The following is a 13,594-nucleotide window of genomic DNA, read 5'->3' as shown; positions in this document are numbered from 1 at the left end:
AATTAGTTTGACTTTTAAGAAACTAATTAGGTAAATCATTTGAGAAATAAATTATATTTTTGGTTATTCGAAATTTTCTCCAAATGTATATTTATATTAATTAAATATATATTGGAGAATTATGAAAGAATTTGTAAAGGGTGTTTTTATAAAAGAATTTTGGAGAAATTGGTATTTTAATTAGCTAGTGGTATTAAATTTTAAGTTGAAAAGTATTTAGCAAATTGATTATTTAATTTAATTGTGTGTTAGGACTAAATTGAAAATTTATTTTTGGAAGAGGATTAAAAGTATAATTTTATTATTATGGGATTTTAATGGAAATTTGTATGTTTGGTATTTTTGTAATTAAATATGTCAGCAAGGGCTTTTTGATAATTTTACATTTAAAAGTAAGGATATATATGTTATTGTATATTTTCAATAATTTTAATTTGGCCTAAATTAAATAGTAAGGGACTTAATTGAAAGGCTAAAAAAAAGCTTGGGGGTTAATTGAAATTTTTATAGCACGAAATTGCAGTAATTAAAAAAATTGAGGGACCAAAAGGTAAGAAAGAAGACTTCAGGGACTAAATGTCGATATTGAAAGAAAGAAAAGAGAAAAGAAGAATCAGGGAGAGAGGAAGCCGGAGAAAGAGAAGAACGGGGGGTGTTGCCGTCAGAGGCTAACCACCGGCCGGGGCGGCTTGTGCTGGCGGCGTCGGCAGGCGGCGGAAAGCACGAGGAAGAGGCAGCAACTTCCGAGTGATTTTCCGGCCGTTTCCGGTTGCCTTGTCGGCTGATCTCGGTGGCGATCGGCTCCCCTCGGCGAAGGCTCTCTTTTGGCAGGAGCGGCGACGCCAATGGTGGCCGAAGACGGAAGATCCGGTGGACAGAGAAAGTAGGGGGCAACCGGTATTTTTTGGCTCTTCTAGCGAGCTTCGGCGGGGATGGATGATCGGAGGACATATCCGGACTCCTCTCAGCTCAAGCTTTGCAATGGCACCGGACTCCGTTTACAAATCGACAGTCGAGATCGTCCGCAAATCTCTTCAGATGATCGGGGGTCGGATCGGAAAATCGAAAGTGGGGATCATCATCAGTACGTCATTTCGAGTCCGATGGTGTGTTCAGATCATCGATCGGACTCCAGCGGTTGGAGACGAGTCGACCGAGCAATCAAGCGTCTCGGTAATTTTCTCTGGCCGTTGATTTAAGAATTCTTTGATTTAATTTATGCTTATTGATTTGTATTGAGTATTAGATAATATTTGTGAGTAAAAAATAATAGTTTCTCGGACTGCCTGCCGTAGTCGTGATTTTTGTGCTGTGTGGCGGAGTCAGGAAATTAGTGAAGTATTGGGGACCTGACTCCCGTTGTATTAAATTGTTGAATATTTGAAGTGTTTTTCTGGCAGGTCCTGGACCCGTTTTTCGGGAGGTAAACATCCGTGTTTTAGGGGAGGTTCTGCCGAATTTTCGGTAGAATTTACCCGAGTCAAGATTCTTAGAAAGTCAGTCCTAGGAATCTAGACCTAGGGTAAATGGTCAATTGTTCAGCATTATTGATAAATTATTTTCCGTGATTAGATAATCCGTTTGTTCGGCTCGCTCCAACCGAGGCACCGAAGCAGAGCTAGGAGGTCACCAAAGCTGTGAGTTAAAGTCATATATCGATTATGCATATGTCATGCAAAATTTTTGATTTGCTATCGTGATTATTTTATTGCAAGTTCAAATTATTCATTTAATCATTATTCATTTGTATCATGCTTTTGATTACTATTCATTTATATATCATTTCCTTTATCATTGATTTTATTATTGCATGATGACACGGGATGGGACGATAGTAGAATATATTAATTTGATGAGTTTACCGGTATAAATCCATGAGTGATGGGTAAAATGATAAATTTAAAAGGAAAGTTTAGGACTTGCCCTGGTCGAGTATCGCTCTTTGGCCTTAGTAGAGTGTGTTTGCCGGAGGTAAGGTCCCTGATCGAGCTTGCTCTCTGGGCCCAGTCCTGTTAGAATGAGATTAGTCGGGATGTTAGAGTTGAGATTAGTCGAGATGTCAGTAATGAAATTGATCGAGATTTGGGATTAGGGTTCTACTAAAGTACTTCGTCCCGTTGTGTATGAAAATTATTTTATTTAAGCATGGCATGACACGTATATTTTTACATGACTTATGTTTATTTCAAATTAAATAAATGTATGACCGAAGTATATGCAAATATTTTTGGATATATGATTTTAACTCACTCTCGAGACTGATAGTCTCAATTTTACTGTATTTTAGATCCATGACTGTTAGTCTTCCCGCGACTCTTATCTAGTAACCTGACTCCTTCATCATTGGGTGATGTATTTGATTTGGTATATAAATTTGTAAATTCTTAGATTTTCCGCAGTAGAAATAGTAGATATACCAGTTGAAATTTTTTGTAGTTTCGAGTCTCGCCTAATTCTTCTGGCAGACCAAATTAATTATGTAAAATGTAACTGTTAAGATAATTGTGGCATCAGTAAAATGAGATGAGATTTAATTGAGTTAGTGAGTGTCAGGCTTACTACAGGATTCGGTGGCCTTATGCCTACCCATTCCCTAGTGCCGGTCACGGGCCCACAGATGGGGTTGTGACAAATTCTGTATCAGAGCTTAGGTTTAGATTTCCTTTGGCCTAGGCTAAGATTCTTGGTATTGCAGAGCTAGGATCAAGTCTGTCTTATTATTTTCATTAACTCCAGTGTCTCAGCCTTCACTGTTAGAGAGTTTGTCATTCTTTTCTTGTGAGCTTGTCCTTGATGTTGTGTTGAGAATGAGCATTGTAGCGATAGGAAGATTTTTTCATGATATACCAATCAGAATGGAGGGCCTCCCTACATACATGATTGATAGAATCACTACATAGGGAGGGGGGTGGTCAACTTGAAGCGCGGTAGACTCGTTTCGTTTTCTTCAAGTGATTAGTGGAAACAGGCCCTTGGATGCTTCGATTGTTGTTTCGATGGTGGGCATCATAGTCAGAATTAGTGCAGAGCGTGGTCGCAGTCGTGTCATGAACTGCCTCGTCATCGCATCAGGCATCGCCTTAATGAGTAGCGCCAAAGTTAGTGCGTGGGAAGTCGAGCAGAGGTTAGAGCATTTATGGTTGAGTTTTGTGGTTGTAAGAAGCTTAAGAAAGGTGGTAGCAGTATTTTCGGACGCTCGAAATCTAGAGAAACTTAAGTGAACGTTATTTATTTTTCTAAGTAGAATAAGTGTTTTTAAAATACAATATTGCGCTCAGTCCCGAAAGAATTCATTATGGCATTTCACTATTAGGCATGCACAATTTAATTTTTAGGACATGCATCATACATCGTGCATTGCAATGCTTGGTGATAGGGGGTATCATCACCCTGGTGTGCGATATTATAGAATTTTATATAAAGGAAATGGCTAGAGATTTTACGATTTTATAAAAGTATTTTTCAAGATAATAAAACTTTTATCAGTGATGATTATAAAGTAAATAAATAAGTAAATCTTTCAAGCAAATTGTGTTAGCTTGGGAATTCTCTGGATGACAAGCTGAGTTGCTGTGAGAATGAATTTGTGGCGCAGTAGGCCCCATATTGGATTATAGAGGAGACTTCTGGATTTCAGTCGAAAAGGAATTTCATGTTAGGATGGCATGGTTTTGTGTCGGTTATTGCGATCAGACGGGTGATATGAAGTGGATGATGTGATGTGGATGTTAAGGATTTTTTGTACGTGCAAGAGACACGTCAGTAGGAAGGAAGTTGGCGAGTGAATTTTTGGCAGGACCAGAGTTAGTCCAGATCTCTTAGAGGAAATTCTTTTCTCGCGAATAACTGAAGATAGCTTTCAGGAAGTAGAGAGGTTGTGTGAACCCGAAGTGGGAGCACATGGAGATTGGTATTGGAGAGTATCTATTCCTAGGGTGTCTATTGTGCTAGAAGTGATGCGATTTGGTAAGGAAGACAAGTTATGGGAACCTTTAGAATTGTCGGCAGGTTGGTGAGGTGGCATGCAAGTTGGACTTGCCGCCAAATAATTTCATTGCGGGTCAATCTAGTATTTCGTATGTCTGAGTTGAGGAAGTGTATTTTTGACCCTTTGCTCGTGTTGGACCCTCAGTGTATGGAAGTAAGTGAAGATTTATTTTCCGAGGAGCAATAAGTCAGGATCGCGGATTCTCAGGTTTGCCAGGTTTTGCTTAAGGGTTCTGTCAATGGGTCTTGTGGTTGAATTTATGTTTTTTCTGCCGAGAAAAGTTCTCGCGAATTCGAGCTGGAGATGAAAGGTTCATAATTAGTTTCAGTCTTAGTGTGAAGCCCTTTTTTCTTTTAAAATTCGAGGACGAATTTTTGTTAAGGGGGAGAATGTAATACTCGGAAATTTTCTTTAATAATGATTTTATTAATAATAATTAATAAATGAGTTTTTATTTCAATTTATTTTACTTTATTTTTATTTGGTTTAATTTGGAATGATTAATGGAACTTTTAATGTTAGACAAATAAATAAGTTATTTTCTATATCCAATTAGTTTGATTTTTAAGAAATTAATTAAGTAAATCCTTTGAGAAATAAATTATATTTTTGGTTATTCAAAATTTTTCCAAATGCATATTTATATAAATAAAATATATATTGGAGAATCATGGAAGAATTTGTAACTGGTATTTTTATAAAAGAATTTTGGAGAAATTGGTATTTTAATTAGCTAGTGGTATTAAATTTTAAGTTGGAAAATATTTAGCAAATTGATTATTTAATTTAATTATGTGTTAGGACTAAATTCGAAATTTATTTTGGGATGAGGATTAAAAGTATAATTTTATTATTATGGGGTTTTAATGAAAATTTGTATGTTTGGTATTTTTGTAATTAAATATGTCGGCAAGGGCTTTTTAGTAATTTTATTTAAAAGTAAGATATATATGTGATTGTATATTTTCAATAATTCTAATTTGGCCTAAATTAAATAGTTAGGGGCTTAATTGAAAGGCTAAAGAAAAGTTTGGGGTTAATTGGAATTTTTGCAAGACGAAATTGCAGTAATTAAAAAAGTTGAGGGACCAAAAGATAAGAAAGAAGACTTTAGGGACTAAATATCGATATTGAAAGAAAGAAAAGAGAAAAGAAGAATTGGAGAGAGAGGCCGGGAGAAAGAGAAGAAGGGGTCTTTGCGGACGGAGGCCGACCAAGTCTTGATCTTGGCGTGGAGCTTGCTCTCGAGCATGGCGGTGGCAGCGTCGGCGAAGCGCAAGGAAGAAGCAGCGACTTTCGGGCGCTTTTTCGGTCGTTTTCGACGGCCTTGTAGGCTGATCTCGGTGGCGATCGACTCTCCTCGGCGAGGGCTCTCTTTTGGCAGGAGCAGCTTCGCTTTCTGGGCGCCAGTCCTGTTGGAATGAGATTAGTCGGGATGTTAGAGTTGAGATTAGTCGAGATGTCAGTAATAAGATTGATCGAGATGTTGTGTTGGGATTAGGATTCTACTGAAGTACTCCGTCCCGTTGTGTGTGAAAATTATTTTATTTAAGCATGGCGTGACACGTATGTTTTTACATGACTTATGTTTATTTCAAATTAAATAAATGTATGATTGAAGTATATGCAAATATTTTTGGATATATGATTTTAACTCACTCTCGAGACTGACAGTCTCAATTTTACTGTTTTTCATATCCGTGACTGTTACTCTTCCCGCCACTCTTATTTAGTAACCCGACTCCTTCATCATCGGGTGATGTATTTGATTTGGTATGTAAACTTATAAATTCTTAGATTCTCTGCAGTAGAAATAGTAGATATATCAGTTGAAATTTTTTTGTAGTTTCGGGTCTCGCCTAATTCTTCTGGCATACCGAATTAATTATGTAAAATATAACTGTTAAGATAATTGTGGCATCAGTAAAATGAGATGAGATTTAATTGAGTTAGTTAGTGTCAGGCTTACTACGGGATTCGGTTGCCTTACGCCTACCCATTCCCTAGTGCCAGTCACAGGCCCACAGATGGGGTCGTGACATTATTTATGCTTTTTCATTGATGTTCAACAATTAGTATAGCAATTAGTACTTGAAGGACATATAAATTCAAGTTTCTTAAATAAGCAAATAGATCAGAAGGTACTTTTATTGTCCACATACAAATAACAAGTTTGCAAAGCTGAAGGAATCCTCAACAAATTAGTTGTTTGGGTACTCAGTTATTTTATTTTTGCATACTTTGCAGTTGACAATATAGATAGTCTAAGCCCCCATTTGAAACTACTATGAGATTAATTGCAGAGAGGTAGTTTAGTGCAAGGCTTTTCAATGTGTGGAGGTTTTAAAGGCAATAAGCCTTTTTTCCCCTTGTATTCTATTGGCCTGCCTTTATGGTTGGAAACTATAATGATGGTAAATTATAATATGAACTGCGGTCTATAAAGCTATGTAGTCTACATATAGATATATACATACGTCAAACGCTGACGTATAGTTAAAAAAATTATGTTCATTAATTTTGTAATAAATGTTTATTAATTTATATTTATTAAATATGTACTGATTATTTATTATTTAAACGTTAAATTTTTATTTTTTTTAATTTAATTTTATTGAAAAAATATATGTAATATGATATAAATATTTTTAGTATAATTTTAGCTTGATATTTCTTTTATTTACTAACTGTGTAAGGACAATTTATGTATTTATATTATATATGTTCATTTGAACAAATCAAATGAATATAATTTTTATTAATGACAAATACCCATTAATAAACTAATGAATATTATACCGATAAATAATGAAGGTTTATATCAATCACCAAAAATATCTCAATATGTATAAAAAAAATAAAATTTTCATAAATAATCAATATGTTCATTTGAAAATATTAATAGACATTATATATACGGACAATGAACATTGCAGTACTATATAATAAATATTTAAATTAATTAATGAATAATATTTGAAACAAAATGAACATAAACATCAACTACAATGAATAAAGTTCACAGATAATGAATATTTAAATATAAAGAGAATTAATTATTATAGAATATTATATCTAATGGACATTATACATTTAAAAAATGAATTGTTAGTAAATATTGATTTTTAAAACATAAATTTTTTTGTTATGTTTGTCTATTTTCTGACATATAGTATTTTTATTTTGATATGTTTACTTAGTTTTGACTCATGAAATTCAAGATTTTGTATAATTTTATTTCTTTTTCTATTAATTTATTGATTAAAAAGTTATATTCTTAATTAAACACTGATTCTAATCTTAAAAAATGGCATATATTAATTATATTTTAAAATTATATTAACTAATAAATTAGTTTTCTAATTAAATAATGCTTCTAATTCTATCTTTAAAAATAACATATTAATATTATATTTGTAATACCCGAAATTTTCTTTTAATAATAATAATATTAGTAATAATTAATAATGAGTTTTTATTTAAATTAATATTACATTATTATTAATTAATTTAATTGGGATGATTTAAAATAGAATTTCAATGCTAGATAAAAATAAGGGAGTTATCTTTCTATATATAAATAGTTTTTTTTTTTTTTCAAAGAAGGTCACTTAGTTTTCTCCACATATGAATTAAATTCTATATTTGAAAGTTATGAAAGAATTAGTAGATAATATTTTTATAAAAGAAATTATTAGGGAATGATAAATTTTAATTAGCAAATGGTGTTGATTTTAATTGAAAAATAGTTAGCAAATTGATTATTTAAGTTAATTAAGTGTTAGGATTAAATTTGACAATTAATTATGAAATTAGGGCTAAAAGTATAATTTTATTAATATGGGATTTTAATGAGAATTTGTATGGTTGGTATTTTTATAATTAAATGTGTCATTAAGGGTATTTTAGTAATTTCACATTTAAAAGTAAGGGTAAAAAAGTAATTCTATATTTTTAATAATTATAATTCGGCTCAAATTAAGTAGTTAGGGGCTTAATTGAAAAGCTAAAGAGAAGTTGGCGGGTTAAACAGAAATTTTACAAGGAGAAATTGTTAGTAATAACAAAAAGATGAGGGATTAAATGGTAAAGAAGAAAATTTTGGGGACCTAATGGCGTTAAGGAGAGGAAAGAAAAGGAAGGGCGATGAAGGAGAGAGAGGAGGAAGGAGAAGAAGTTGGTTGTGGTCGTGCGGTGGAGCTGGCCGACGAAGCAACTAGCGATGGCGAGCGTGGCAGCAGCAACAGCGGCAGGGAACGACAGTGCCAGGCAGCGAAAGAACACGAAGAAAGTAGCCGCTCTCCGATGCCATTCCGAGCGATTCCGACGTCCTTTAGCAGCGAGGTTAGTTTCAAAATGACCGGTGAGTTGAGGGCTTTCTTTTGAGAGTAGCAGCGCGGCATTGGTGGTCGGAGGAAGGAGTTCCGGTGAAGTGAAGGTAGCCAGAATTTTGGACTTTTTCGACCGTCTCTGGCGAGCTTTGACTGATCGGAGGGCATCTCTGGACTCCCCTCAGCTTAAGCTTTCTAATGGCACTAGTTTCGCGGCGATCAGACTCTGTTTGAAAATCGACGGCCAAGATTGTCCGTAAATCTTTCTGGATGATCAGGGGTCGGATCGGAGGATCGGGTGCTGGAATCATCATCAGCGCATTATTTTGAGTCTGTAAGCGCATTCAGATCATTGATCGGATTATGGCGGCTGGCCAAGTCGACCGAGTGATCAAGCATCTCCGTAATTCTCTAGCTCGATGAATTTATAGTTGTTGAAAAAGTTGTGTGTTTAATTGTTATTTTGAGCATCAGAAAAATTATGTGAGAATTGTTGTCAAAATAATGATTTGTCAGACCGTCTGCCAAAAATTATGATTTGTAATGTGTGGCGGAGTCGGAAAAAAAAATAATAAAGTCTTGGTGGCCCGACTCCCATTAAATAAATTGTTGAAAATTTAAAGTGTTTTCTGGGAGGTCCTGGACCCATTATACGGGGGCTAGACGTCCGTGCTTAGTGGAGGTTCTGCCGAATTTTCAGTAGAATCTATCTGAGTCTAAATTCTTAGACTGTGAGTCTTAGGAGTCTAGGCCTAGGGGTATTTGTTAAATATTTTACGTTTATTGATTGAATTGTTCCCATGATTAGATAAGCCGTCAGTTCAACTCGCTCCACCCGAGCATCGGAGCAGAGCTAAGAGGTCGTCAAAACTGTAAGTTAAAGTCATATATCTGCTACATGTGTGTCATGCTAAAGTTTTACATAAGCAATTTTGATTAAATAATTTAAAATTTTAATTGTTTATTTAATTACTATTGATTATTTATCATTTTCTACATCATTGCATGTTGACTCGGGATGAGACGGCAGTAGAACATGCCACCTGATGGGTTGCATCAGGACCGCGTGCGCACCGATTTGAATCTGAATCAGGTAGTGGAAGAATGATTTAGGACTTGCACTGGTCGAGTTTAACTCACTGGGCTGAGTAGAGTGTGTTTGTCGGAGTAAAAGTCCCTAGTCGAGCGTTGCTCTTTGGGCGCCGGCTTTATTGAAAATTTAAGTGACCAAACTAGATTTAAGGATCTTGGTTGAGCTTCGCTCTCTGGGCGCTAATTCTGTTAGAATAAGAGAGTCGAGACTGTTAGTGTTGGGGGTTAGAGTTCTACTGAGGTACTCTGTCCCGTAGTATGTAAAATTTATTTTATTTTACAGAAACATAACATGACACGTGTTTTTGCATGACTTAGTATTTTATTTTAAATAAACGAATGTTTTATTGAAGTATCTGTGTTTGTTTTTGGATATATAATTTTAATTTACTCTTGAGACTGACAGTCTCAATTAACTATTTTTCAGGTATTTGTTAGTTTTTCGCAGTTCTTTCCTATAGCAGCCTGACTCCTTCATCTTCGGGTTAATGTAACTGATTTTTGGTATGTTCGACTTTTAAGATTCTAGAATCTTCGCAATAGAAATTCCAAATTCATTATTTTGTAATTTCATGTAAATTCAGGTCTTGCCTATTTATGCTGGCATACTAAATTTAAAATGTTGTATTTGATGGCTAAAATTTAATTGTGGAATAGTGCTAATGGCTCGAATCCGGATTGAAATTTATTTGAGTTAGTTATGCTTACTACGGGATATGATGGCCTTAAGCCTATCCATTCCCTAGTGCCAGTCACGGGTCCACTGACCGGATCGTGACAATATTAACTAATAAATTAGTTTTCTAATTAGATAATGCTTCTAATTTTATCTTTAAAAATAACATATTAATATATATTTTAATATTATATTAACTAATCAATTTAATTTTCTAATTAGATAAGGATTGTAATCTTATAAAAATTATATTTTTAATACTATATTTACTAATAAATTAATTTTTTAATTATATAGCAATTTCTATTTTAAAGAATAATAATATCAATTATATACTAAAATATATAATACTAAAATGTAGATTCAAGGCAATAGTCCCATCTCCATTCATTTTATTGTTTTATGAAATTCCATTATTGGATTTTCATTTTTTTGGCTAAGGCTCTAAACAATCGTGGGTTTTACTCAAATTTGCTTCATTATTTATCGTTATTGTGTTTCATATATATTTCTTTGTTTGTTTTTGTTATTATCTATAATTTTTTTAGGTAAAATTTGTTTGATAAATTAAATTCTTTTGATATACATGCTCATATTTTGATCTGTAAAATTTTTATTTTGATATATATATATTTATTTTTTTGACATGTAATTTAAATTTATATGTCATTTTATGGTTATTTCCATCAATTTATTGATTAACAAATTACTTTTCTAATTAAACATTAATTATAATCCTAAAAAATAGTTTAGTTATATTTTAGTATTATGTTAACTAATAAATTAATTTTCTAACTGGACAATAATTCTAATTCTATCTCAAAAATACATATTATTTATATTTTAATATTAATTAGATAATAATTTCAATTCTATAAAGTAGTATTTTAAATTATATTTTTAATATTATATTCACTAAAAATTAATTTTTGAGTTGTATAATAATTTTCAATTCTAAAAGAATCGTAATGTTAATTATATTGATAGGATTAATTAATAAATTTTTAAAATAAATTTTATACCATTTTACTAAAAATATTTTAAAATATTAAGAAATTAAGAAAGATATTTAAAAATACTTGATCTATTGTTATTTTTTATTATATTATAAATAAAAATTCTATTAAATCTTATTTTTATAATAAAAAGAGCCTGAATAAACGATTAGTACTATTTTAAATTTCACTCATTCAATTACATTCTTTTAAGGAACCATAATCTGGATAATTGATTATTAATAATGTTTAGATATTTATAACAAAATAAAACTAAATCACTAGCATTCATTATACTAGCCGAGTAAATTCTACAATTTTCCAAGTAATACAGGAAGAGTTCCTTCAAAATGGCATGTGCTCAGCAGCCTTGAATAACAAAAGGTATATACAAAAGGAGCTGGCTTAGAAAAGTATAAAACTTGTACATTTCATGTCGAACCAACTGCAGTTTAAAGACCTAAAATGGACTGATATGACCAGCCAACCTTAATAATAATTCAGGAACAAGACGTCTTCTTGGAGGTGCAATGGCATCCTTAGCAAGAGCATCCTTGTCACCTGCATGTATTTTAGCAACTATATGGTCGAACAGGTCATCTTTACCACCTCTTAAAGGATCCTGCAAGAACATCCCAGTAATTTTCTAGGGAGATGATGGATTCTTCGGTGTAATAAGAAAGAGTTTAATGAAATTGCTTGCCATGATTTACGTCAGGGCAAACAACACTAACATGCCCAAGCAAGAGATAGTCAGCACAGTTCAAATGCTATTCATTTCTGCTGTATAATGCACCCAACATAATTTTGATTTAAGCTAATTCATACTGGATCGGTAAATGTCGGAATTTGGAAAACCGAACATGCAGGGTAAAGTATTTAAACTAGGATATTAAATGGTGATGAGAACTACAGAAAGAAACATCTGAATCAGCAGAGTGCACACCTGCAGAAACAAGTCTGTATGAGTTTTTCCCTTGTATAAAATTAGTTCAGCCTTAGCTCCTAATCTCTGAAGAGCATCTACAAAAGTTTGACTGCAACAAAAAGAAAAAAAAAAACTGTCAATATGTGAAAGTAGTTCATTAGGAAGAATCAGAGAACTTGCAGCACTGGAATTGATTAAGCTGTTAGCATCTAGGTGGATTAGTAGGCATCTACATTATTCTTAACATGCTTCAGTAATCAGTATACTGTTGGCTTAAATGTGAAATTACAAAGTTACTTTGTGGAACTTCTGAATGAAATGCATTTTATCAAAATTGATACAATCCAATTAGCGTCTATCCTATATCATCATTTTAGAATAACTATATGTCATTCATACTGAAAACAACAAAATCCAATTCTGACCTGGAAGCTGATGGTATGGAATAATCTGCATTTCCATGAAAAAGAGTAATCGGAGGCAACAGTGAAACAGCATGTCTAAAGCTTGGGGACTCTATTTTAACTTCAGGAGAAAATAAATGCTGGGATTCTTCACCTTCCATTATGCTGAAAACATGTAAAAGAAAAGGGAGCTTATACAACACAACAAATTGTATGCAATGAAATATGTAACATAATTAGTAAGCATATATAGACTGCCAACCATTAAGAAATTATTTGGTGAGTACCTTAAGAAAAGGGAGCGGTAAAGGCCCCGATTATTGAAGTGATCCACTAATTTGAATAAATTATATCTGAGCAGAGAGTTAAAAGTAAAGTGCATAAAATAATGGAACAGAATGCAATTATTAACAAATACATTAAAGAACACTTAGAAAAGAAAAAAAAAAAAATCATTGTCAATTGTCAGGATCCACCATCAACCTCCAAAACAGTTCCCGTTTCATCTTTTCACATTCAAGAAAAGTTCACATTCAGAAACCTCCAATTGAGCTTCTTACATGACTCTTAGAACAGATATGATCCATCATATTCTAAATACCAAACAACATAGGCCATGTACCTCAATGGGGCAATGAACTACAACAAGTTCTATGCATTTATTTCCTCTTCTAAGCCTTTAACTAGGTTGACTCAGAAGAATGTCAGATTCTAATAGACTGATGCGTGTGAAAGGAGCTTTCAGAGGCTAAGAGATTGTTTGACTTCAGCTTCAGTGTTGACTTTACCATCTGGAACTGGTGGTTTCATGGTGTATTGTGATACTTCAAGAGTGGGTTTAGGTTGTGTTTTGATGCAGCATGGTAAGGTAGTGGCTTATGCATCTAGGCAGTTGAAGAGGCATGAACAGAATTATCCTACTCATGACTTGAAGATGGCAGTAATAATTTTTCTCTTAAAAACTAGAGACACTATCTCTACGGAAAGACGTGCGAGATATATACGGATCACAAGAGTTTGAAGTATATATTTCAGTAGAAAGATTTGAATTTGAGGCAAAGAAGATGGTTGAAGCTTCTGAAGGATTATGATTATACCATTCTCTACCATCCAGATAAAGCAAATGTAATGGCAGATGCGTTAAGCAGGAAGTTAGCAGCTAGCCTTGCTCACATCAACA

At 33.4% G+C, this 13,594-nt stretch overlaps 1 protein-coding gene across 1 annotated transcript; it reads right to left on the bottom strand.

Moving 5' to 3' along the window:
• Nucleotides 1–11,506: 11,506 nt before the first annotated feature.
• On the bottom strand, nucleotides 11,507–13,039 carry LOC112534773 (isoprenylcysteine alpha-carbonyl methylesterase ICME-like). The gene is made up of 3 exons (XM_048378551.1): nucleotides 12,436–13,039; nucleotides 12,029–12,119; nucleotides 11,507–11,704 (listed from the first exon to the last, which is right to left on the bottom strand). Exons 1-3 carry the CDS (start codon nucleotides 12,573–12,575, stop codon nucleotides 11,543–11,545), a joined length of 393 nt encoding a protein of 130 aa, XP_048234508.1. The 5' UTR covers nucleotides 12,576–13,039; the 3' UTR covers nucleotides 11,507–11,542.
• Nucleotides 13,040–13,594: the final 555 nt, after the last annotated feature.

The sequence above is a fragment of the Ricinus communis genome, chromosome 1 (genome assembly GCF_019578655.1).
Source record: "Ricinus communis isolate WT05 ecotype wild-type chromosome 1, ASM1957865v1, whole genome shotgun sequence".
Taxonomy (NCBI): Eukaryota; Viridiplantae; Streptophyta; class Magnoliopsida; order Malpighiales; family Euphorbiaceae; genus Ricinus; species Ricinus communis.
Note: the sequence above shows the minus strand (reverse complement) of the source record. Positions and strands in the feature narration are given on the sequence as shown.

Bases quoted from the DNA above. Each gene is read 5' to 3' on its own strand.
- LOC112534773 (XM_048378551.1), bottom strand. From the start codon at position 12,575: ATGGAAGGTGAAGAATCCCAGCATTTATTTTCTCCTGAAGTTAAAATA. The intron at 12,120-12,435 runs GTCAGAATTGGA...TTTTTGTTGCAG, and splicing joins TCCATACCATCAGCTTCCAG to TCAAACTTTTGTAGATGCTC. The intron at 11,705-12,028 runs GTGTGCACTCTG...ATGTTCTTGCAG, and splicing joins ATACAGACTTGTTTCTGCAG to GATCCTTTAAGAGGTGGTAA.